Source organism: Xenia sp. Carnegie-2017, unplaced genomic scaffold (assembly GCF_021976095.1).
Source record: "Xenia sp. Carnegie-2017 unplaced genomic scaffold, XeniaSp_v1 HiC_scaffold_13, whole genome shotgun sequence".
NCBI lineage: Eukaryota > Metazoa > Cnidaria > Anthozoa > Malacalcyonacea > Xeniidae > Xenia > Xenia sp. Carnegie-2017.
The window spans coordinates 10,435,895-10,462,369 of NW_025813436.1; the positions used below are offsets into that span (position 1 = coordinate 10,435,895).

The 26,475-nt window shown below is 37.3% G+C and overlaps 3 protein-coding genes across 4 annotated transcripts in view; all 3 read left to right on the top strand.

Moving 5' to 3' along the window:
* The first annotated feature begins 66 nt into the window (after positions 1-66).
* Positions 67-7,568, top strand: LOC124449991 (WD repeat-containing protein 93-like). Of its 2 annotated transcripts, XR_006949769.1 has the most exons (15): positions 67-627; positions 742-882; positions 976-1,073; positions 1,155-1,226; positions 1,333-1,646; positions 1,718-1,782; positions 1,921-1,998; positions 2,215-2,346; positions 2,505-2,679; positions 3,290-3,344; positions 5,414-5,558; positions 5,628-5,668; positions 6,731-6,867; positions 6,940-7,119; positions 7,468-7,568. XR_006949769.1 is itself a non-coding variant. In XM_047000801.1 (14 exons), the coding sequence occupies exons 1-14, from the start codon at positions 162-164 to the stop codon at positions 7,067-7,069; spliced, it is 2,049 nt and encodes a 682-aa protein (XP_046856757.1). In that variant the 5' UTR covers positions 67-161; the 3' UTR covers positions 7,070-7,441. The 2 variants fall into 2 exon arrangements, 1 of the variants encoding a protein (XP_046856757.1); XM_047000801.1 differs by lacking the exon at positions 7,468-7,568 and having other exon boundaries at positions 6,940-7,441.
* Position 7,569: 1 nt separating this feature from the next.
* Positions 7,570-9,093, top strand: LOC124450012 (protein PRRC1-like). Its single transcript, XM_047000802.1, has 5 exons — positions 7,570-8,062; positions 8,160-8,214; positions 8,291-8,564; positions 8,623-8,825; positions 8,908-9,093. Exons 1-5 carry the CDS (start codon positions 7,697-7,699, stop codon positions 9,015-9,017), a joined length of 1,008 nt encoding a protein of 335 aa, XP_046856758.1. The 5' UTR covers positions 7,570-7,696; the 3' UTR covers positions 9,018-9,093.
* A 236-nt stretch (positions 9,094-9,329) lies between these two features.
* Positions 9,330-26,475, top strand: part of LOC124449975 (spatacsin-like) — a 28,501-nt gene continuing 11,355 nt past the window's right edge. The window contains exons 1-24 of the mRNA XM_047000800.1: positions 9,330-9,567; positions 10,214-10,673; positions 10,776-10,857; positions 10,942-11,229; positions 12,279-12,525; positions 13,788-13,908; positions 13,995-14,334; positions 15,147-15,622; positions 16,684-16,895; positions 17,527-17,747; positions 18,253-18,469; positions 18,541-18,789; positions 19,082-19,188; positions 19,300-19,445; positions 19,557-19,721; positions 20,639-20,708; positions 21,097-21,262; positions 21,904-22,224; positions 22,625-22,784; positions 23,935-24,057; positions 24,126-24,354; positions 24,827-24,975; positions 25,065-25,152; positions 26,316-26,431. Of these exons, the coding sequence (XP_046856756.1) occupies positions 9,374-9,567; positions 10,214-10,673; positions 10,776-10,857; positions 10,942-11,229; positions 12,279-12,525; positions 13,788-13,908; positions 13,995-14,334; positions 15,147-15,622; positions 16,684-16,895; positions 17,527-17,747; positions 18,253-18,469; positions 18,541-18,789; positions 19,082-19,188; positions 19,300-19,445; positions 19,557-19,721; positions 20,639-20,708; positions 21,097-21,262; positions 21,904-22,224; positions 22,625-22,784; positions 23,935-24,057; positions 24,126-24,354; positions 24,827-24,975; positions 25,065-25,152; positions 26,316-26,431 (4,947 nt within the window). The 5' untranslated portion in view covers positions 9,330-9,373. The remainder of the gene's footprint in view (positions 9,568-10,213; positions 10,674-10,775; positions 10,858-10,941; positions 11,230-12,278; positions 12,526-13,787; positions 13,909-13,994; positions 14,335-15,146; positions 15,623-16,683; positions 16,896-17,526; positions 17,748-18,252; positions 18,470-18,540; positions 18,790-19,081; positions 19,189-19,299; positions 19,446-19,556; positions 19,722-20,638; positions 20,709-21,096; positions 21,263-21,903; positions 22,225-22,624; positions 22,785-23,934; positions 24,058-24,125; positions 24,355-24,826; positions 24,976-25,064; positions 25,153-26,315; positions 26,432-26,475) is intronic.

Consider the following 26,475-nt stretch of genomic DNA (forward strand, 5'->3'; position numbering starts at 1 on the left):
TTGGTCATTACGTTTAATCCTCTGCCCCACCCCCCTTCCTCTATCTCTACCCCCCTGAACGTTACTAAGCAACGACAAACGCCATCACCAAAATTACAGCATTGCACATTTTTACACTTTATTATTGAATTTTGCAGATAATTAAAAGGCTTTTTTCGTTCATGGCATGGACGGTGGAGGCCTCCTTCAGAAAGGAATATAGCATAGATGATTTTGAGTTTGATGAATTGTCTCATGATGCTGATTTTGTCTTAGATCCAGCAGAAATATTTGACGAATTACCTCAGCCGTTTCGACTTATCGATAAGACGGTTGAGTATGTTTTTGACCGAGCTTGGGAAGCTATTCTAGAGTTGGAATTTAGAGCTATTGAACTTGGCGGTAAGCTTCCGATTTTCGAAGTTAGCGAAGAGGTACCCCATCTATTACAAGCGAGCTTAATGTGCTCAAGTTCTGATGGAAAATATCTGTTTGTCGCGGCCAAAAGCGGAGTACTGTTTGCTGTTGATTCTGAAACAACTGTCATTGTCGCTAAAAACGATGAAGTCCAAAGCATGACTATAAAAAATATCTCAACTGCCAATCTCATCGACAGCAAATATTTGATATGCTTGCACATGACAAATGGTTAGTATTTGTTTTGTTCAAGCTGTTTTACAAGGATATAATCATTGAAATAGAAACTCCATAAGCAATCATGAGGTATTCAAATCTCAATGGATAAAATCCTCCAATTTATAGATACAGTAGCAATACTTGCTCTCTCCGGAACTTATCTTCATCTTGTGAGTTTGCTCAATGAACACACTACGGTAAAAGGCTCCCATATATCTTGTGTTTTTATGTCCTTCGATGGAAATTTTATTGCTCTTTGCTCGCATCGTAAGTGTAATAATTAGCTGTTTGTGATACTGCTTGATGTACTGGTTGTCTTAATTTGAAGCAAAAATTGGAATTTTCAATTCTTCAATTCAGTTGATGTGGACTCCGTTTGGCTTGATGTTTATACAGTCCCAAAAGATACTTGGATGGATGAAATGAATGAAATGGAAGAAAAATTAAAATTTGATCAGGTATGAAACATCATCCTGACATCAGTATCCCCTTCGTTGACAAAAAATGCTTAAGTCAACATTCCTTTTCAATTTTCTAAGGAAGTTAATTCAAAAGGTGACGAGAATGAGAAAAAAGCTGAAAATTTAGAAAACCAATCATCTGATTCAGAGGTTACGTGTCACATTAATAAAACTGACTCGATCGTATTGATCATGGCAAGTGTATTTGCTCACATTTCAGAAGAATCTAAGTAATTCATATTTTATACCTATACAGGATGATCTACTGCATACCCCACTGTCTGTCTCAGTCACTCAAGTGGATGAACAATTCGACTATCTTAAAGAGATACATTTCACCAAACCAACATTGCTTCTGAGAATCAATCCTTCATTGAATGTCACCCCCAATTCCGCTGGCAATATTATGTCAGCCATGAGGGGTATGAATCAGGATTGTGATGTTATAGGAACTGGAACTAATCATGTGCTGCTGCCAAATTACTTTGAAAATAGTGAAAAAGTGTTTCAAAAACTGCATGAAGAGTACCTGCAATATCTGCCAAAAAAAGAAATTCATTTCATAAAAAGGTATAACTGAGTGCTACACTCAACCATTGAATGATTTCCTTTGAAAGATTTGTTCGTTTTTTTATTTGCAGAACACCTAGTGTATATTACTTAACTCCTGGACGATTTATTTCTACTGGAATGCTTAAATCTCCAGGTATTATATTCCATAAACTGTCTTGAAATTTTCAACCACAATCAGTGACTTTGTAATGTTTCATTGTATAAAATATGCATGGCAGAACTATAGTAAATAAGCAATGCCAATGATAGAATCAAATGCATATTCAACTAGATCAATCGAACAGTGTCCTAGTATATTGGTCAGAAACATGTCATGCTATGATATATTCATTAGTAAAACCTTCAAAAGGTGAGTTAAGTTTCAATTGATTTCTTTGTACAAGAGATGGTATTATGGATAATGATGATACATATTTCATTTGTCCTTAGATATCCAAAGGAAACCAGATGTTTTGGGGTTTATTGATAACGATGATACATATTTCAATTGCCCTTAGATATTCAAAGGAAACCAGATTTTCTAGGGTTTATGGATAATGATGATACTTATTTCAATTGTCCTTAGATATCCAAAGGAAACCTGATTTTCTGCTGACAACTTCTTCCAGGATTCTTGCATGCAATGTCAGCATTTGCAATTCATACATTTCTTTTGGATTGGAGAATAACAACATTGTTACATGGGATAATTTGACAGGTAGAATAAATTAAAACTATAAATTACATAATTTTGATTAATCAGAACACTTAATGTAATTATGATTCATAGTGAGTCAGGACCATGTAAGGGAAGATTTTATGGTATAACAGTTCCATGCATGCCACTGATTTCATCAAATGAATTTTTGTTTTTAGGTCTACCTTTAGCAGTAGTAAATCTACATCATCTTAGTCAAATCACCTTGCTTCAATATCTACCAAATATCAAAGAAGATGACTCTAAACGAGTGTTAGTCAGCTTTTCTGATGGCAATCTCAGCATGGTCGAATATCATAAGATCAATGCCACAATCATTAACTTATCATTAAGGTAAAACAAAAAAAAATAGCCGCTATTTTTACAACCTGCTGATATTTATATTTGTGAGATCGCGTGCAAGTAGGATCATTGCTTTAATCACAAGGATTTTTGTACAATTGTCCTAAAACATAAACAGCGTACGCAGTGCTATGTAAAGGAATCCATTGTGGTTTTGGGATTCCAGATTCAATCCACCTTATGCATTTTACCATATTCTAGATTCCCAAAATGAATTCTAAAATATAAATCTTGCTCGATGGATTCCTGTTTCCATAATCATGGAAAACTGGATCCCAAAGCTTGGATTCCTGTTTTCATACTCATGGAAAACTGGATCCCAAAGCTTGGATTCCTGTTTTCATACTCATGGAAAACTGGATCCCAAAGCTTGGATTCCTGTTTTCATACTCATGGAAAACTGGGTCCCAAAGCTTGCTTTGATTCTGTATTCCATTACATGGGACAAACAGGCAGCTCTTTCATCTTTAAGCTGAAGGTTCATTTTTCAAGTCTCTCAACCACTAGCCATTTGTTTGAAGAATGTCCACAAAGATATTTCATCTCTTGTAATGTTAAAAATCTTGATTTTTTATTTATCTTGTTAAAAATTTTTTTGTAGTAAGGTAAAAGACCCGGTTATTGAAATAAAGTGTCTGCAAAACATCCCACACCTGGTAAACATTGTTATCAAAAATTGTTCGGTAAAATTATAGAAAAATATGTACTGTACTGTTAAAACTTATCTCCGCAGTATTAACACTGTTTTCTAATGATCGTGTTAAACACTGTATTCTAATGATCGTGTTAAACACTGTATTCTAATGATCGTGTCAAACACTGTACTCTAATGATTGTGTTAAACACTGTATTCTAATGATCATGTTTAACACTGTATTCTAATGATCGTGTTAAACACTGTATTCTAATGATCGTGTTTAACTTTGTATTCTAATGATCGTGTTAAACACTGTATTCTAATGATCGTGTTTAACACTGTATTCTAATGATCGTGTTTAACTTTGTATTCTAATGTTCGTGTTTAACACTGTATTCTAATGATCGTGTTTAACACTGTATTCTAATGATCGTGTTTAACACTGTATTCTAATGTTCGTGTTTAACACTGTATTCTAATGTTCGTGTTTAACACTGTATTCTAATGATCGTGTTTAACACTGTATTCTAATGATCGTGTCAAACACTGTATTCTAATGATCGTGTTTAACTTTGTATTCTAATGTTCGTGTTTAACACTGTATTCTAATGTTCGTGTTTAACACTGTATTCTAATGATCGTGTTTAACACTGTATTCTAATGATCGGGTTAAACACTGTATTCTAATGATCGTGTTAAACACTGTATTCTAATGATCGTGTTTAACACTGTATTCTAATGATCGTGTTTAACTTTGTATTCTAATGTTCGTGTTTAACACTGTATTCTAATGATCGTGTTTAACACTGTATTCTAATGATCGTGTTTAACACTGTATTCTAATGATCGTGTCAAACACTGTATTCTAATGATCGTGTCAAACACTGTATTCTAATGTTCGTGTTAAACACTGTATTCTAATGTTCGTGTTTAACACTGTATTCTAATGTTCGTGTTTAACACTGTATTCTAATGATCGTGTCAAACACTGTATTCTAATGTTCGTGTTTAACACTGTATTCTAATGATCGTGTTTAACACTGTATTCTAATGTTCGTGTTTAAAACTGTATTCTAATGATCGTGTCAAACACTGTATTCTAATGATCGTGTTTAACACTGTATTCTAATGATCGTGTTTAACACTGTATTCTAATGATCGGGTTAAACACTGTATTCTAATGATCGTGTTAAACACTGTATTCTAATGATCGTGTTTAACACTGTATTCTAATGATCGTGTTTAACTTTGTATTCTAATGTTCGTGTTTAACACTGTATTCTAATGATCGTGTTTAACACTGTATTCTAATGATCGTGTTTAACACTGTATTCTAATGTTCGTGTTTAACACTGTATTCTAATGTTCGTGTTTAACACTGTATTCTAATGATCGTGTCAAACACTGTATTCTAATGTTCGTGTTTAACACTGTATTCTAATGATCGTGTCAAACACTGTATTCTAATGTTCGTGTTTAACACTGTATTCTAATGATCGTGTTTAACACTGTATTCTAATGATCGGGTTAAACACTGTATTCTAATGATCGTGTTAAACACTGTATTCTAATGATCGTGTTTAACACTGTATTCTAATGATCGTGTTTAACTTTGTATTCTAATGTTCGTGTTTAACACTGTATTCTAATGATCGTGTTTAACACTGTATTCTAATGATCGTGTTTAACACTGTATTCTAATGATCGTGTCAAACACTGTATTCTAATGATCGTGTCAAACACTGTATTCTAATGATTGTGTTAAACACTGTATTCTAATGTTCGTGTTTAACACTGTATTCTAATGATCGTGTTTAACACTGTATTCTAATGATCGTGTCAAACACTGTATTCTAATGTTCGTGTTTAACACTGTATTCTAATGATCGTGTTTAACACTGTATTCTAATGTTCGTGTTTAAAACTGTATTCTAATGATCGTGTTTAACACTGTATTCTAATGATCGTGTTAAACACTGTATTCCAATGATCGTGTTTAACACTGTATTCTAATGATCGTGTTTAACACTGTATTCTAATGATCGTGTTTAACACTGTATTCTAATGATCGTGTTTCATCTTTTCAAGGCGTTCATTCAAAAAATGTGTGGTAAAATTTTTGTGTTAGACACTACGAGCAAAACACTCAAGTATCAGATCGCTCTTCCCAAACCCACTTTATTGCTGAAGGGATTCTGTTTTTCCAAATCCTTATCCTGTTTCTACGTCAGAGGTAGAATAATTGTTTGAAAATACGTTAAATCCTTTATGGTAACACAAAATACTTACGATTAAAATTAAGGTGGACGCAAAGATGAATACAACGAAGAGATGTTACCTGAGGTAGTAAATTCTTTGATTGTTTTCATATAATGTGTCTGTGTATTTGGTTGAAAGGATTTTTCCTTTAGGTTGCTCCCTTATTTGGGATCGCCACAGCGCGTTTTTATTCTCCAATATGATCTTTCCATTACATCCTCATCTATCACGCCGTATCCCTCAAATCACCCCCTCTACATCCATCCATCTCGTATATGTCCTCCTTTCTCTTTTTCTTTACCGGGGCAATGCTATTTTCAACATGAGTCTCCCTCCTTACTACTTTTCCAAACTATCGCAACATCGTCTCTTTCAATTTTTCTTTAAAGCTCGTGAATTTCGCAAAAGTGCTTCGAATGTACTTATTCCCTATTCTCACCTTTCCAGTCACTTCAAGTGCACATCTGACCATTTTCAACTCTGCTACTTCTGGCACTTTGACTTGTTTAGCAATCACTGCCACCATACCATACCATAACATACAATATCATACCATACCATACCCTAACATACCATAGCATACCATACCATGCCATACCATGCCATACCCTAACATACCATACCATACCCTAACCATACCATACCATACCATACCATACCATACCATACCCTAACATACCATACCATACCATACCCTAACATACTATGCCATACCATACCATACCCTAACATACCATACCATACCATACCATACCATACCCTAACATACCATACCATACCATACCCTAACATACCATGCCATACCATACCATACCCTAACATACCATACCATACCATACCATACCATACCCTAACATACCATACCATACCATACCCTAACATACCATGCCATACCATACCATACCCTAACATACCATACCATACCATACCATACCATACCATACCATACTATACCATAGCACACCATTGATCATTGCTGGTCTAACAAGTAACAGCACTCATGTTAGCTGACACTTTCCTATAAAATAACACTTCAGGTACTTTCTTGCAGCTTGGCTGCCTTGCTTACACGAGTCAATTTACTTTCTGAAAGGACTATAGTAGTTTAATTTGCAATTATAGCGTCTCTTTTGATGTTTTGAACAGAGTGTCTGCCTTCACAAGTTGGATTTGCGAAATTTCCTATTGTCTAACAATGTAAAGTTAGAGGGTTCGAACCGAGAAAAGCAAATAAGAACTTTGCAAAGTTTTCGTCAAAAAACTGCCACATTTCTCGAGGAAAGGTAGATCACAAATACTGATAGAAGATTAATTATGTCTCATCGACACTGTGCCGTGTTCTTTTCGTTATCAAGGAGGTCGTCTTATGAGCGACGACAACGAAACTACAAGACGAGATGGCGACAGTTGGAGAACGAGTTGAGTCACGTAAAGCCGGGAAATCTAGAGCAGTCTCTTTGGTTTGCAGGGAGTGTTGGTGTCTAAAGAGAATTACGAAATAGTCGTTAATAAAGTTCACAGGCATATGAAACAGGGTACGTGGGAGGCCCTTGGAAAAAGTTTACTTATGAATTTAAAGTTTTCTCTTCGGAGATGGCACCAGTGTCTATCATGCTAATGACGTGCGAGATTTTTTTCCCATTTGTCCTTGATACTTCAGAAGTGTTAGAAACGCCCCCCGTGTTAGAAACACTTTCTGTGTTAGACCCCCTGTGTTACAAACACCCCCCGTGTTAGAAACATCCCCCTGTGTTAGAAACACCCCCCGTGTTAGAAACACTTCCTGTGTTAGAAACACATCTTGTTGTATTTCTACTTTATTTGTTTGAATAAAAAATGCATTGTAATTATCACTTATTTTTTTTTAATTGATATTGATTAAGATGAAGAAAAATACTACCCCAAAAAACATTTAAACCAGAAGAAGAAAGAGTCCTTATTTCACATCATCATGTAAATTAGATCGAGGGTAAGCAAGAGGGGGAATGCGCTCTGTAGTGCATGGCCTGGGTACTAAAATCCACGTATAAAATCAACAGCAAACATGTCTTGGACTTACATGAAAATTGTTAAGGACTTGACTAAAGTTGAACTTGAATACTCGTACCTATAATGAATGTCAGCTCTGGTGAAGCTCCAAGTCAAGAGGAAATTGAGCGTGAAATGGCCAGTGCAATGGCTGACGACGTCACAACAAAAATTAATTTGACAGACTCCACTTTTGAACAAGGAGATTTAGGTCAAGTTACGAGCAAACTTATCACAAGTGAATCCGACGACAGTTTCGTTACCATTACTGCAAAAGAAGAAACAAAAGGACAAGGGAGCGTTGCATTAAGTTTTGATGGGCCTGTCATAAAAGACGATAGCAGTGAAGTTTCCAATCAAGGAGTGTGGAGTTGGATAAGCAGTGCTGTTGGTAATGATTTTGTTGAAACTACTCAGAGAATTGGTAGAAACCTTGTTCAAAAAACAAAGGTAATCGATTCCTGTTTTTGCATTCAGTTAATATCATGTTTTTTTGTAAGCATTTAAGTTGCTATAAGTTGACAACTTCTTGTTTTCTTTATCAAAGGACTCAATGGATAGTGTTATAACAACATTGGATCCAGGAATGGAAAATTATTTAAGTGAGTTTCAGTCATGTTAAGTTGTTGTGCATAAACCTTGAAACAATACTGTAATTACTAAATTCTCATGTTTAAGGCAAGACCAGCTCAGAAACAGTCAGCGTAATGGTTACAACAGCAGATGAGGCTATTGTTGAAGGAATAAAAGACGGATTTAAACAAGTTTTCTCACATGTACACCTTCAGAATTATCAATCACACTCTAGTCTTGCGCCCCTACCAAGTAGCTTTTCATCTGCACTAAAAAGTGCAAAACAGAAGATATTAAATCTTCGGCATTCTCACACTCCCGAACCTGAAGTTGTTGTCGTGGCGATTGAAGAGTTCATCGCAGAAGTGATGTCTGGAAAGTTAGTATTTTCTGTTTAAAGTTCATAATTGAAGATTTCTTAATTACTTTTATCATAGGTGGTTTGGTATGTTTGCTCTTTGCTTGGAAGATTCAATGCACACAGTTGAAACAGAAACGTTCTCTCAAGCTATTGCCTTGAGCAGTGATCTCGTGAAGAAATTGGAAGAGCTCTCACCTAGCTCATATAGCCTTCGATGGTCTGGTTACTCCGTTACTCTTTCTGAAGTATTGCAAAATGACTGGACCAACTTTACTGCAGGTAGTAGATATGACCGCACAAGTTCCATAACTACTCTTGCATTTGAAATATGCACAGTCTATGTGTCTTATGTTCCTAATAGGAGTTTCAAAAAGACAAGTCGTTACTTTAGCTGCAAGGATCCTGGCCGGACAGTATAAAGAAAAAAGGCAAGCAAAGGTGTCTCTTTTGGAAAAATCGATTTCAATATGAATAATGTTTGTATGTATGTGTAGAGGTGTTGATAGGAAAATGTTACAAAGTAAATACATTCACAGATTACGTTTAATGCAGTTTCTGCTTTTTCTTACATGATGTGCAAATCCATTAAAAAAAGTTATACATCAAGTAATGTTGAGACTCGTTCCCACGAATTATTTACTGGGAAAATATTCCAGCCATTGAAATAAATATATAGCCATAACATGATAAATATATTATTCTGTTATATGTACTTATATGTAATGTAATAATTATTATATGTATTAAAATCAATATTTGTCATCATTCCTTTCTTCATGTGCAACATTCTCGCAACTCGCCAGCACATTGCCGGGAATTGTTTAAAAATGGCGGTCTCCGAGGAAAGCGTTCACGTTGTTAAAACGAAAAGATTAAAAAAGGAGCTCGATGTCAGTAATGTAACATGTGTGAAATGCTCTCCGGATAGCTCGTGTCTTCTAGTAGGAAGGAAAGATTCGTCCCTTCATGGTTTATTTGTGAAAACTGGCGAAACCTGCTTCGTTTGTGATGAAGTTCGAGAGTAAGTTGTCGTCGGCTTTGCAATTAAATAAACTACCGTTTTAAAAAAAGATTTCTACATTAAATTTATGTCAACCGTGAGAGGCAGTAAGGATTTTTTTGCTTGTGGTTGCCATAAATAACGAAATCTTTAACTGTGGGTAGAAAATCCACAAAATTTATATATCAATCACGTGGTCACATGTAAAAACTTTTCCCATAAGATTATTAAACTTCCCATTGTAATTTTTGAGAATGAGTCTCACATGTTTAGATAGAAAAACCCACCTAAAAATATTGAGAGATCAAACTGCATCAAGTCTCAACTTTTACATACTAAGAAACTGCAGATTTCAGTGAAAAAAAAATTAATAAGACTGTGATGGTGTTGAGGTTGAACTAATTTTTTGTAATGTTACCTGGGATGATGGCGAGAAGAGCTCAGAGTTTATACGAAAATTTAAATGGATACTCCATTACAAAATATATTTCTTATTCCATGATGGGAAAATCTTTATTTGGAGTTACTGGAAAGATTTGAAAGGAAAAAGCAAAGAGCTTTAAAATATCTATGCAATTGTCATAGAGTTTTTCACAAAAAATGAAGTTGAAATTTGCCATTTGTTGCACAGAGGTGTTAATCATTGCTTTATCATAACTCGTTTTAGCTTTATGTGGAGTTACTGGAAAGATTTGAAAGGAAAAAGCAAAGAGCATTTCCTTGCAGTCGTTCATAATGATGGATCCGTCGAAGTATTTCAATTGAATGTGATAGCCACTGATAAAACTAAACCTGGGAAATACATTGTTCAAATAGGGTTGATAACACTTGCGGAAATCATTGAAAACATGGAGGAGAACTCTTTAGACAAATCTCTTCGAGCATTAAAACTTCTGGATTGCCAACAAATATTTAATGAACATAATGAAGAAGCAACAAATGTAACATTGCTTTTGAATGGTTATTGTGTAGCTGTGCTATCATTTGCAGCTCAACAGTTACCATTGGTTGTGAAGTCATGTGAAATTATCAAAAATATAGACATGCCATTTTTGTTGCCTCAGCAGACAATTGCAGATGTCGCTGTGGCGGAGGACAATCTTTTCATTCTATATCAGAGTGGAATGGTATGTACATATTGAACTGTTTATGTTGCAGAGAGGCCTTCCAAAGTTTTTCATTTACGTACAGCTATTATATTAACAAGTTTCTGGTTGATTTCATTACAGATTGTTGTTTATAATTCCACCAATCTGTCCTATTGTGGTTGGATTGATGCTTTTCAATCCACGGAGGATATGGCTTCTGAAGGTTTGATGTTTGCACGAAACTTTGCAATTATAAGAAGTGAAAATAGCTTGATATGTCATATGGCCTCTTTTTCACATCCATCAGGAATTGAACAACAAACTGTGAAAAGGCCAAACGCAATGCATCTCGGTGTTGATGAAGAAAATTCCTTCATCTTTGTTTGTGATGAGAGGAACTATGTCACTAAGATTGATTTTGGAAAGTACATTGAAGACTTCCCAGAAAACATCACCATGGCAACTCACATCAATGGCGCTTTGAAAGATAGAAGAACTCCTAAGACATTTAGAAATGTAGAATTTGAACAGTGCTCGTACGATGATCCATTTTGGGAGATGGAGCTATCGAGAATCGCCCTGGAATATGAAAATGGTAGGGGTTATCATTGAGTGTATATGCAGGCCTTGCTCTAAGAAAATTGAGCGCGAGTGATCGATCACGTGCGCAAAACATCAGTGGTCGATCAGTGGCGCGCGCGACCCTCAAATAGTGATTGCAAACGCATGCGCAAACTGCACCTAGAAAATTCCTTACATAAACGCATGTAAAGCTAATATCAGTGGTCGATCAGTGGCGCGCGCGACCCTCAAATAGTGATTGCAAACGCATGCGCAAACTGCACCTAGAAAATTCCTTACATAAACGCATGTAAAGCTAATATCAGTGGTCGATCAGTGGCGCGCGCGACCCTCAAATAGTGATTGCAAACGCATGCGCAAACTGCATCTAGAAAATTCCTTACATAAACGCATGCAAAGCTAATATCAGTGGTCGATCAGTGGCGCGCGCGACCCTCAAATAGTGATTGCAAACGCATGCGTAAACTCCACCTTGAAAATTCCTTACATAAACGCATGTAAAGCTAATATCAGTGGTCGATCAGTGGCGCGCGCGACCCTCAAATAGTGATTGCAAACACATGCGCAAACTGCACCTAGAAAATTCCTTACATAAACGCATGTAAAGCTAATATCAGTGGCCGATCAGTGGCGCGCGCGACCCTCAAATAGTGATTGCAAACACATGCGTAAACTGCACCTAGAAAATTCCTTACATAAACGCATGTAAAGCTAATATCAGTGGTAGATCAGTGGCGCGCGCGACCCTCAAATAGTGATTGCAAACGCATGCGCAAACTGCATCTAGAAAATTCCTTACATAAACGCATTTAAAGCTATTTCTCACTAATGGTTTTCATCAACACATTGGTTGTTTTTTGTAATTTCGCTCATCATTTCTTCAAAAAAGTGATAAACTGGCGCCCGCTATCGATCGCTGTCTTCAGGAGACTGGGCACGTTTGGGTGTGCGCGCGCGTGCGCAAGGCCTGTATATGTTGTAAGCTAAGACAGCACACAATATTGTCTTTGATGCGTGAATTTCTAGGTATTCTACTATTCAAACTTGACTTCAATTTCCTAGAAACAATTGACACACATGTGAAATCACCACCTCAAGAAGCAAGCCAATCAAGTGTTGTATCCAGCACTCAACCCCCCTGCTCACTTATCATTCCTTCACCACCCTGGATGAGTGATTGTAACTGTGAAGGTGTCTTCACTTCACATGACTCGCACATGGTGTGGCTTCAGGCGGACGATACCACAAATGAAAATCATGGCACCATATGCTGTTGGCTTGATTGGAGGAAGGAATATGTAGCATATGTGTAAGTTCGCAAATTATAAAGTAAATGCTTTGAACCCGGGAGTATTGTTACATGTTTGTAGATGTAGATCGTCCAGGTTGGTATAGTCCTGAGAAGGACTGTTTTTGTTGTTGTTGACTGACGTTTCGACAACCTTAGCGGTAGTCATCTTCAGAGTCAAAAGTGGTCCTTCTCAGGACTTCACAAATTATGTCTGGAAATATGCATTACGATTTTAGTCGTGAAAGATCAGGGGTGGATTAATATACATTTGACAGGAGTGGTGCGGATTTCCTCGGGGTGGGGGTGCATCGTTATCCTAGCTAAAGATGCTAGGGCCTCATTGCCTTTGAAATGAGAAGTTCTACCTTTACTTAGTCTTACTGTACAATTTCATCGTTTCTAATACTGTTATATTAATCGTCTACTATACGTAATACCTCTTTAGAATTTTTCTCTGGGGGTGCAAGAGAATTTTGGGGGTGTACCCCCCTGCATACTCCCAGAAAATCTGAAAGATTTCAACCTTCCTCGAGACCATCCCCTTCCCCAACAATTCGTATCTTCATACGAGGCTGGCATAACTAAAACAAAACATTTAATTTGTACGGTGCATTTTCTGATTCACTGACGTTCATGAAAGCAGGAAAATTTATGAAAACTCATAATTTGAAGCTACATGGTTTATCTAGACTGCAACCTTTTAAAATCAGCAGAAGTTTAACAATCGCATGTATCAACTGTGAAGCTACAGGGTGTATCTAGACTGCAACCTTTTAAAATCAGCAGAAGTTTAACAATCGCATGTGTCAACTGTGATCGATACCCAACGAGACGTAAACGTTAATGAAAGGAATTTAATGCTTGGCTTTTGTAATGTGTAGTTGTTGCAATACTTATAATCTGTTAATACATTTTTCCGCTAAGTGAACATGTAAACGTCTGCAATTTAGTATACAGTAAATACTTTTGTTGTGGTTTAATGAGCCATTCCAACTCGTTAGTCGTTATTACTGGCTTTCTTAACGTACGGAATTATCATTGGTTTGAAAATCCTAGGAGTATAAAAAGTTACACAGGCAATTAAAATCTATGTTTAAGGGTTAAGTTATCTAGATTTGTGTATCGCAGCTTTTGCTATTTACGGCATTTAGTGCGGCTTTAGAAAGTCGTCAAAAGTGTTTCGCATTTTGCGAATTACGACATGTCCATTCGCAACCTGAAGTTTGCCTGATTAGTGAATGGATGATTTAGGTACGACTCGTTGGGGTTTTTTTCTTAAGTTTTCAGGAAAGAACAATTGTTGTTTCTGGTGGATTATCAACGAAACCTCTTTATCTTCTAACGAATAACTCGATTGGATCGGCAGTGTTTGACAACACCCAAAATGAGCTGGTCAATAAGGTACATCTTGAATATTGTCCGATTAAAAGATGTCTTCGTGGGGAATTCCACAAATGGCTTCATTTCACCCAATCTTGTCATTGTAGATAATTATTTACGAAAATGTCGCAATGGCCGAAAAACTGTGCTTTCTTAATGAATGGGATCATTTTGCCGTTCCAATTTCCGCACTTGAATCCGCCTTGAAACACAGACAGTTAGAAACGGTTGCATTTTACCTAAAAACAAAAGGCAAGGCTTTTACAATAACAGTGACTGAACATGAAACTGCGATGGCCAACAGGATCGTCTCTCCGCAATCGCCTCCTGCAACGTTCAGTTTTAAGCAGTTGATAAGCACAAAAGAAAGCCAAACTGCAGACTTGGCAGAACAGATCAAAGCTGTTATGGATCTCCTCATGAACACTATTGCTGCCAGCTCAAAACGTAAGTAATACACCTGTTGATAATTTGGGATAGCAGCTCATACAAAGGATTGCGTGTTCATATAAGTGTTACCTGTTGATATCGAGGGGTTACCATGTGTTGTTATTGAGTTGTGAATAAACGAACACGAGCAACATGCCCATGACAAACTGCTTTTTGTATGAAATTACTTGGTTCCTTTTAAGCAAAGTTCAATGTTTAATGTCATGCGTTGGACCAATACATTCAATGAGCAAAGTTCCTTGATATCATTTGATTGTTGATCCTCAAGGTGTGATGGTTGATGGTAAGGGTTTCTGGTTGATGGTAAGGGTTGCTGGTTGATGGTAAGGGTTGCTGCTTCATGGTAAGGGTTGCTGGATGATGGTAAGGCTTGCTGGTTGATGGTAATGGTTGCTGGTTAATGGTAAGGTTTGCTGGGCGATGGTAAGGGTTGTTGGCGATGGTAAGGGTTGCTGGTTGATGGTAAGGTTTGCTGGTTGATGGTTAGGTTTGCTGGTTGATGGTAAGGTTTGCTGGTTGATGGTAAGGGTTGCTTGTTGATGGTAAGGGTTGCTGGTTGATGGTAAGGGTTGCTGGATGATGGTAAGTATTGTTGTATGATGGTAAGGGTTGCTGGTTGATGGTAAGGTTTGCTGGTTGATGGTAAGGTTTGCTGGTTGATGGTAAGGTTTGCTGGTTGATGGTAAGGTTTGCTGGTTGATGGTAAGGGTTGCTGGATGATATCATGGGTTTTCTTTTGTATTAAGTTTCACGCATTCCTTCAGTAATATTGCAAACGAGTATTTTTTTCTTTTGTGCGTCTTTGACAGGCAAGCACAGCGTTCAATTTACCAGTCAACTGCTGCAGTTGAGTTCAGACTACGTCCATGGCCTGATACAAGATGCCCTGAGCTATATAGAACAAGATATGGGGAGTGACGTCGACAGAACGCATGCGCAAGATATTTTAATATACCTCACTGCGAAAATGATGGAGTTGAGATCATATAAATACATTATACCAGAATTCAAAGGCTCCCAAAGAGAAAATTCCCAAAGTGAAGTGGACGATTTACATGATGCTATATTTGACAAATGGTCCACGATGGATTACAAAGATGTTGTGTCGGATGCCATCTGTAGTTCACAGATTTCTCTCGTTCAAGTGTATTTTTTATCTCAGATGCACTCCAATGAAACGCATGACGGATCTCTCGAATGTATTCTTGAAACTGGATTGCAGATTGTATTGGAAATATTGACGAAGAGAGATGTTGCAACAGCAACGGAAATGATAAGGAATATGGTTTGTGGTACTTTAAGGGACTGTTCACATGAGCCCGCTAGCCGGGATTCAGCGCAGCGTTTAATCACTTTGGCAAATGGAAAAAGTCAAATACATCACAACAAAAAACTTATTTGAGTCATTTCTCTATGCTCTGACTTTGTAAATTCACAAAACCTTTAAACTGAAAACAAATAATTTAGCCTGACTTAAAAATTACGAGTGAAATGACTGTAAGAAAAAGTTGTAAGTTTTGCCCTTAAAGTTTTTACTCCTTTCAATGACTCAGAATCATTTCACGCCCCGCTGAATCCCGGTTAGCGGGCTCATTTGAACAGACCCTTAGTTAGGAATAAGTCAACTGCATAATGATGATGGATTTGTGGATATTTGTCCAACGATCGCCATAGTTTTAATATTACTATGCTGTAGAGTCTCAAAAGTTGCCATCCGAGCAAAATTAGCACATTTTTTCCTCAATTTTATCGTTAGATGAACTATTGGAAGTCTAACTAACTTGAAAATCGTTCTAAACATTGCAAATACCATGGTGAAGGGTAAAAGTAATAAGTTAAATAATTCTTAAAAGAACTGCTTTAAGCACAGAGCACCAACCCAATAGTTCTAAAAGAACTGTTATGAAACTAAACGACATGATGCATTTCGGCAGACTACTCGTGTCAAATGCATCATGTCGTTTAGTTTCATAACAATTCTTTTAAGAACTATATGGTTGGTGCTCTTTACTTATAACAGTTCTTTTAAGAACTATGAACTTGTTACTTTTACCATTCACCATGGTATTTGCGATCTTTAGAAAGATTTCCAGATTTGTCACCACAACATATTTAAAGTGTCTATTTTATCATCTAACTTATTTCACCAAAAGTTTTTCGTAACTGTTGAACGCTGATGACTTAAGTGACGTTTTGCTTACTGTTCAGTATTTTTTATACACTTTGTATGAATTTATTATGACAACTGGAGTAAGTGTTAGTTTTGCACTGTAACTTGAAATTATATACAACTACGGACATCGTAAAGGAATGAAGAATCTACAAGTTCTACATGTTCGTGTTTAGGGTAAAGATGTCGTTCAATTGATCAGAAAGATTTCCTTCGGCACGTTCAATCGCTCTTTGAGAGATTTCCTTCTCGAGCAGTTGCAAAGCTGGGGAGAGCTGCGTGAAGATGAAATGCAATCTGTTGAATATCTTGTTCGGCTCGAAACTATCTACGACAATCCATCATTTGAATCATTTGCAAGGCGACGTTCTCAGCAACATGAATTTTGGTGAGACGATCATTTGATCATTTTTAACACTGCAGCGCTTCATTGTAGAGAGTTCGCATTATTGTGATTAAGCCTAGTTCCCATGTAGTTGTAATTGTTATAATTCTATCGGCGATGAAGGTCTACAACAATTACACGCGTTGTAATTGTTGTAGTTAAATCGCAGACAAATCCGGAGCTGTTGTAGAAGTTGAATCCGGTTCAACTTGTACAATAATTACGACACTTGCCGACATAAGAAATTCACATGGGAGCGCTCATCGGCGATGGCAATTTATCTTTCTTTCGATTTCTTACGCAATTTTCGCAAGAAAGAGCAAGCATTCTTTGATACACGATCAAAATCCTTTCACCAAAGCGTGTTTTATCAAATATCAATCTTAAATACCGGCGACGAGAAGAGCACGTCATTTTAGCACTAGTATGCACGTATTTTCTGAATTACAACCATTGCAACTGAATGGGAACGTGTGGTGTTTTAATTTGGTCTGTTTGTGACTTAGTGTCGCCGATGAAACTACAACAATTACAACTAAATGGAACTAGGCTTTAGTGACGAGAATTCGCATCTTTTAAATTGTGATTTGAGTCTGTTAAACTTACCACGAATGAATACAATTTCCTTTTTTAGTTTTGACGATCTTGGATTGCTGCAGCGCTCATTAGATTCAAATGGAGAAGCACAGGAAAAGAATATTGAAGAAAAAACTGGAAGTCTGGCCCCTCAATACCATCCGTCAGAATCAACCTTTTCTGGAGGCTACTCTGAGGTTCTACTGGACTGGGTTTTGACTTGGGATGGTATCACACGAGATAGAATTCTACTCGAGGCTCTGTGCCATGATGAAAAAGGTGAGGGACAGCAGTGTGGCCAGCCTGCCTATTAACTCCTGCCATGTAAATTCTTTTTAGTGTTTTTACTTTGAAAACCATAGATTTTTAGAGAAAGGTATAGTGATAATGCTCTTTATCCGGTTTCGCGAAGTTTGGATAGCGTTGATTATCGATTGGATTGTAAAATATTCAAACTTGTATAAAATATTCTTGTATTTTCTTTACGACGTAGAAATTGTGGGATCTTAGAAGCAGTATTTTATTTCGATGATTCCTCCTTTTAAGTCTTATATTTTTACCGTTTAAGAGATTTTTCGAACGTTCAGAAAACTTTGCTATACAGTGGATAGCGCTATTCGGCCCCAGAAATTTACACAGCAGGACCAAAACTTTCTTGCTGGCCACGTTGCTGGTGAGAGACGGGATTGGTTTTTTTGGCCAATATATAAGAGCCGAGAAGATGAAATGATTACATAAATCCTACCTTTGACTTCACCGAAATTAATATTTTGCTTTTTCGCAGCGCTGCGTGCTATGATTGGAAAGATATGCCAGAAATCTTTATGGCAATATCTCAAAGCTCATTGTGAAATCGAGCGTATTACAAAATGGATAGAAAAAACTGCGCATGGTTCATCCGAAGAATCAATGGGTTATCCATCTTTGAGTTTCGAAACTCGCAGTGACCTCAGCGAATGCACTGAGTTTGCGAGAGAACTCATCTTGGATGAGCTTGTCAAGTATGTAAGAGAACAATGATCCATGTATCACTAGTAGGTATATTTACAGTGCTGTTGTGTGTTTGGTTTAGGTGCAAACTATTCTCGAGGACATTGCTTCAAGATTTCCCCCTCCTGATACGTCATCTTGCTCGAACGAATTGTCTTTTTGCCGAAGTCCATCCTTTACATGACGTCGCGAAGACTTGTGGATCATGTATGGAGTTGGAATCTGGATCGAAGACAGTCACGTCAGTGGAAATATTTCATCAAAGGATGATTGAATATTGCTCCGAGAACGATATAGTTATTTTCTTGTATTACTATCTTGACTACTACAGGTTTGTTTGATAATTTTTCATTGATTTCACGGGATTGTTGTGAGTAGAATTGGTTTAATGTCGGCTCATTTAAAACTGAATTGAAGAGAATGAATTTCGGTTTACAGCATCGTATGGAGTCCATGTGGTTATAAGCATATGCATGCCAGATAGGAGGGGGATCTTGGACAATATTTGATGGGCATTTTGCTAATTACACCTCTAGTAACACAGGCACTTTTGGCAAATTGCTGAGCCACCCCACCAGAAAAATACTAACTGGTTCGCCATGGCTATATTTCATCTTATATAGATTGTTTCAGACAATAGACGAGTGTAACGCGCTCTTGGCCACAACTAATGTAGATAGCGCGGTGGAAATGTTGCTGAGATTTCGTTTGGTCGGCTTTCATCCTTCAGGTATTCGTGTTATGAGTTATGCAACGTTGAATAAAGTTTTCAAAGTCCAAAGAAGTTGAAAGAACCATTTTAAAGCAATATTTATTTATTTCACCTATCCTTTCTTTTTAGATTATACCGCTATAAGTTCCATGAGCTTCTCAAACAGCAAGACGATTTTCAAATCTGATACGTCATCTTTGACGGAAATGCTCGAACACAACCGACCAATCATGGCGATGGCGACATGTCTTTATGCCCCCGTAGACATTGCGCAAGTACGTGAAATTCCTTCTTTTATATGACACTTGAAAATATCAAAGAATGTAGGATTTTTTTTGGCGAAGTGTGGGCTTTAACTTACAAACATTCTCGGGTTATGTTCGCAGATCATTAATTCAAGTGGGCAAAATGAGCTTGAAGATGCGTGGCAGCTGGACGAGAGATTATTGAAAAATTCTCTTAATGATTATCCTGGATTATTGTCGGCTTTATTTCCAACTTCTCGTAATTTGACCCAAGATCCTGACATAACACTTTACGAGTTGTTACAGGTATTCACAGACGACTGCATAATGTGATCTATACCGTATTTCCTCAGTTTAGCTCCCTGCGTGGCGGGGGGGAGGTATTTTATTCTGCTACTATTCAAGCGGGGGGGGGGGTTATTAGATGGAGGAACTAAAAAGAGCCTTGTGGTGAATTAATTTTCACGCGAAAGTGAAATCTAGACTCACGCACCACATAACACGCGACACATAACACGCAACACATAACACGCAACACATAACACGCAACAAAGGTTATAATTGTACTTTGAAAGTTTAAACTAAAAAAGTTTAAAGAAAAACTTAAACACATGTCTATAATTTTGTCTGAAATTTTTACGCAAAAATAAGTTACTGCTTTATTTTTACACGAGTAAATTTCAATGTTAATATTTTATTTTTACATGTGTAAATTTAAATGTTACTAATTTATTTTTACACGTGTAAATTTCAATGTTACTAATTTATTTTTACACGTGTAAATTTCAATGTTACTAATTTATTTTTACACGTGTAAATTTCAATGTTACTAATTTATTTTTACACGTGCAAATTTCAATGTTACTAATTTATTTTTACACGTGTAAATTTCAATGTTACTAATTTATTTTCACACGAGAAAATTTCAAACAATAGCCTGCGTATTTTGTCATGATTTCATCGCGAGATTGACTTCCCGACGATTTTTTAAGTTACGAAAAGTGCGAAATAAATAGTTTGTGGGGGTTATTTTAATTTTGCTTCCATTGAAATGAGAGAGCTAATATAAGGCTTGGGCATGGGGGCTAAATAGTGGAAATACGTTGTTTGTAAGTTAAATATGTGGTTTATTTACATCAATAATCTTAAATCATGGAAACAAAATCAATGTAAACGAATTTCCCCTAATGACCTATAAATTTATTTCTAATTTCAATTATTAGGGAAATTGTTCTTTCGATATCTCGAGCCTCTTTAAATGGCAATCAACGAACAAGCTGGCTGTTCAAGGAGGTAAGAGATCTTGTGTTGCATACATAATATATTAATCCTAACACGGTTTTTAATATGCCCATGAAAAACATGTGACTTGGACGAGATTTGAACTCGCACCTTCGGGATACTAGTCCGCCGCTCTACCTGTTGAGCTACCAAGCCTACAGGGATTGGAGACGAGTCAAATCTCTTTTAAACTGCGTATGGACGAGAGATTCTCGCCACTATAACAGTTTACTGGATGGCACCGTGTTTCGACTTTATTCCAAAGCCATCATCAGAGTATATACACAAACGTATATATATATAAACGTACATATATGTATATACTCTGATGATGGCTTTGGAATAAACTTGTGTTGCATCTTTTGTAAGAATCGACAAACGATGTCATCGTTTCGTATAGGTTCATCGACAGAAATGCCTCATTTTTCCAACAAACCTTTGGTGGAAAAATTTGGTCACGAAGAGTCGTTAAGCTATGTTTATTATCTGAAACACGGTCGACCAGGATTCGCGTTTGCAACCTTTATGGACAAATATGAACACAGGAAAACCATCCCAAAATCAAGGTGCAGTATAGTGATTTCAAAAACTGTTATTCTTTCCGAACTAAAGTAAGGATAGACCCAGGATGATCGGGGATAGACCCAGGATGATCGGGGATGGACCCAGGATGATCGGAGATAGACCCAGGATGATCAGGGATAGACCCAGGAGGATCAGGGATAGACCCAGGAGGATCAGGGATAGACCCAGGATGATCAGGGATATATCTAGGGGGTGCTCTATTTTTGAGTCGATTTCGGTGGCTACTAACTGTGTATCGCGTTTCCATGTTAAATTTTTTCTTAAAGGGTCTGTAAGACAAAGGGCCATATTGAAGATAACTCGTAAAATGACAGTGGACTTTCTAAAACAGTTTATTCATATCTTTGTACATTCTCGAGTTATTTCCGATTTATAAAGAAAGTGACGTAACATTGCAAAGTGAGAATTTGAATCCCCACCTCTCTTACAACCCATCTAGCCGATGCTCTAATAAATCCATTCCTTTCTTAAGGAAATTCCCACCTCTCTTAAAACACATCTAGCCAATGCTCTAATAAATCCATTCCTGAATTGAAATACCACGTTCAGTCGCCTAAACCTTGGTGTATTACTTCTCCAAGAGCCAGTTAACGTATGTGTGTGTGTTTTTAAAATATTTCAGCAAAAGGAGTGCGACGAGGAAAGCTTACGAGATAGCAATCACTCATTTTGACAATACTCGGATTGTCTCCAGTTGCGTCGCGTTCCTCGAACTTTTATCTGTGAATTCAATTTTCCTTCGCATTGACGTAGCGGCTGCAAGACGCTGTTTACATCCGGGAAACAAACAGGAACTTCACTGTGCTACTCTCGAGGAATTGAGAGGAGAAATCGCCGGGGTTTTGTTGAAATGTGCTTCTGATAAAAAGCAGAAACCGGAGATCTTAATAAAGATTTTGGAATCGTCTACAAGAAGCCTGATAAGTAAAGATGGTCTGGAAAGGTGAGATACAGTTTCCTTGGAACTTTCCTGAAAGGATCTTTTCGTTGGAACTGGTTGTAGTAGATAGCGCAGACTAGTGCATTCTAAAACGTAAATTGGGAGGAGGGAGGGGTGGGTGTGTATTCATTTATTCAGTTATGCCCGACCGATTACGTTTGAAAGCCACTTCACTTTTAACAACTTAAATGAATATGCATGCAACCCCTCCGCCAATTAACGTTCTAGTTACTGCCCTGCCCGAGAAGGCTGTTGGTGTTAGCATTGACTCGAAATCTTTAGCGGTAATCAACATCAACAGTCCTTCTCAGAACTGCACTTACATGGACGATATACATCTAAAAACATGTAACTATAGTCTTGGATTCAAACCATTCACTACTTCATTTTCTTTTGTCTCCAGGACATCAAGAGAAGCTAGTCACTATTGGACATTACCTTTGCTGTTTTGTCGTTCACACAATCTGAGCTTGACGCCAGTCTTCCTAATAGACTGCGCAGTCGCGGACAAATGGTTATCATTTTTAACTCACGCGCAATTTGCTCAATTTCCTAAAACGAAGGTAAATAAAGGGTTTATCTCGAGGTCAACACTTCGACCGCGAATTGCATTGACTTTGATTCACTTTATGGAAAGAAATAGAAACTCAGACTCAGAGTATCGTTGAAGAAAGCCCCTAGTTGCTCCAGCCTACTCGTATGTTTTTTTGTGGGGCGGGTCAAAGCTTATATGACAGGAGAGGTGCAGAGGTGCAAGGGCCTTATGTGCTTGATTGTAGATTTATAGGCTTACGGATGCGTAGAAGGGCCCTATTGTAGATTTATAGGCTTACGGATGCGTGAAGCTAGCGTGATGAAAGTGTTCTAACCTTTTTTAAAAATTATATGTTTTTTTAATGAATGCGCGCTTAGTAATCTATTTCAATTTTAAAGTTTCAATGAGAACGCGCATGGTAGTACTCAATTGCAAATGGTGGTCGTATATAATATGTGATTACATTTGAAATGAGAAGTTCTATCTTTACTTAGTCTTACTGTACAATTTCAATGCCTCTAATACTGCCACGTTAATCGTTCACAGTACGTAATACCATTTGAGAATTTTTCTTGAGGTGTTGCACACCCCACCCCACCCCACCCCCCTCTTGTATCCCCCAGAAAATCAGCCCCGCGTTTTTTGTGCATTTTATGTATGTAGTAGAGGCTGAACTCTTAAGTTAAATATTGTTTTATTTAGCATTTGAAATAAACGACAAAATTCTTTATTACATGTTTGTAGATGTTGATCGTCCAGGTTGGTATAGTCCTGAGAAGGACTGTTTTTGTTGTTGTTAACACTGGTAAACAACAACAAAAACAGTCCTTCTCAGGACTATACCAACCTGGACGATCTACATTTACAAACATGTAACGGTCGATACTTCCGGGCTCAAATCATTTACTTTAAAATTCTTTATGATAAACATGTTTCGACTTACATTAAGTCATCACAAGTATTTTATCACACCTTATCCTCTTACTTTTATTAATGAACACGTGTCATGTATCCTATTATGAATTCAGCGTTGTAAACAACTTTACTTCATTCTCATACTGAAGATGACTTAATGTAAGTCAAAATATGTTTATGATGAAAAATTTTGTCGTTTATTTCAAATGCTTAATAAATCTCGTGCTTTTGAGTTAAATATCGTATTATTTACTATGTACCAGGTGCTCGGCATTATTCGCGATCATTTCTCGAACCCAGTCCTCAAAGAACACATGCACCACATTGTGGCGAACACTTTGCGAGTTGATGTTCAAGATACCGAAACGAAAAAACGTCGGACAAACGTTTGTATAGTTCTTTCTGTCAAGTTTTTTTATTGATTAATTAAGCCTCGCAAACTTTAACGTTTTAGTTGTCCTCTGGAAAAAAAGACATTCGTTCCCAGTACCTTTCTCGTGTGATTGGCGCTTCCGTATCCCCAACTTCTAAGCAGGAAAGAATCGTTCACGCGCCGGAAATGAAGCAGCAGACAGCGACGGTCTCTCCAAATGCAGAAAAAGAACAATCTGATCTCGAATTTGACCTGGATAGCGATTATGAAGAAACGTTGGAAGATGAAGTGGACTTTGACGCACCTAAAAGTAATAAACATTATAATAACAGTACGTACATAGAATACAAAATGCAAGTCTCAACACCCCCCCCCCGCCACTGGTTATAATAATTTATGTATGTTTCCCTCTACCCAACGCTATACAGAATGCAAGTCTCAACCCAACCCCCCCACTGGTTATAATAATTTATGTATGTTTCCCTCTAGTCAACGATATACAGAATGCAAGTCTCAACCCCCACTGGTTATAATAATTTATGTATGTTTCCCTCGAGTCAACGATATACAGAATGCAAGTCTCAACCCCCACCACTAGTTATAATAATTTATGTATGTTTCCTCTAGTCAACGATATACAGAATGCAAGTCTCAACCCAACCCCTCCCCAATGGTTATAATAATTTATGTATGTTTCCCTCTAGTCAATGATATACAGAATGCAAGTCTCAAACCAACTCCCCCCCCACTGGTTATAATAATTTATATATGTTTCCCTCTAGTCAACGATATAAACCCAGAAACGTCTCCTGATAATCTCTTCGATGTGCTAACATTGTGTGACGAAGTCAAAGATTCATGGAGAGCAATTCTTGCACATTCTATCGTCTTACGGCGTCCTTTATTTGCGATTTTGGCTGCCTGTTATGAGGTTAGAGAATTGAATGATCACGTGTTGTTGTTGATCACGTGTTGTTGTTGTTGTTGTTTTGACTAAAACGTTGTTTGGGTCCTTTACAGGAGGCAAAGATGGTTGACTGTATGTGTGTCTGGTTTTGTTCGGTTCTCGAGAGAGAAACGCTTAATCCTGTCACCCAACATATACCCGGTTTGTTTTATGAATATTTAATTATGCGTAAGACAGGATCTGATGTAATCAATGACGTATTTCCTGAAGTGACGGTGGGACATGTCCACTTTTTTGAAAATTAATTTACATTTTGTGACATCGAGCCCATCCACCCTCCACCCATTTAGAATTGCGTCTTCGGGAGTAATTACATGTACAAACACACAAGATTGATTGAAAAAGCATTTCTTGTTCTACACGAATGAGAGAAGTGCAGGGTTGGATTTTCGGGGGGGGTTGTAGTAGGTCCTTAACCCCAGCATTTTTTAGCCCACCGAGTGCAGTTTAAAACTTCAGTCTACAACAGTCTATGTCCTTTGGCAAACCCTTTGTTAGCACACGAATGTACACCTCTTGAAATATCTGTCACACGAACGTAGATCTTCTCCTTAAGAAATGGCAACCTAACCATATGATACTCCCTACTGAATAACTTGAAAATGACCATGTGATACTCCCTACTGAATAACTTGAAAAGAACCATGTGATACTCCCTACTGAATAACTTGAAAATGACCATGTGATACTCCCGACTGGATAACTTGAAAATGACCATGTGATACTCCCGACTGGATAACTTGAAAATGACCATGTGATACTCCCTACTGAATAACTTGAAAATGACCATGTGATACTCCCGACTGGATAACTTGAAAATGACCATGTGATACTCCCTACTGAATAACTTGAAAATGACCATGTGATACTTCCGACTGGATAACTTGAAAATGACCATGTGATACTCCCTACTGAATAACTTGAAAATGACCATGTGATACTCCCTACTGAATAACTTGAAAATGACCATGTGATACTCCCTACTGAATAACTTGAAAAGAACCATGTGATACTCCCTACTGAATAACTTGAAAAGAACCATGTGATACTCCCTACTGAATAACTTGAAAATGACCATGTGATACTCCCTACTGAATAACTTGAAAATGACCATGTGATACTCCCGACTGGATAACTTGAAAATGACCATGTGATACTCCCTACTGAATAACTTGAAAATGACCATGTGATACTCCCGACTGGATAACTTGAAAATGACCATGTGATACTCCCGACTGGATAACTTGAAAATGACATTACATGGAAAAGGGATAACACATTTATTTAATATTGTTATGTTTCAGATCTTGAATGGCATCAATGGACCTTGGACGATCTTCTCGCCTTAATATTAACGATATCCAGTCATGGTTACTTATACGTTTACACCTTGAGCAGAGCATTTTATTTATTTGATCCCGTGAGTACAAGATTTATAGGCGCGATTATAGAATATCGACTGCC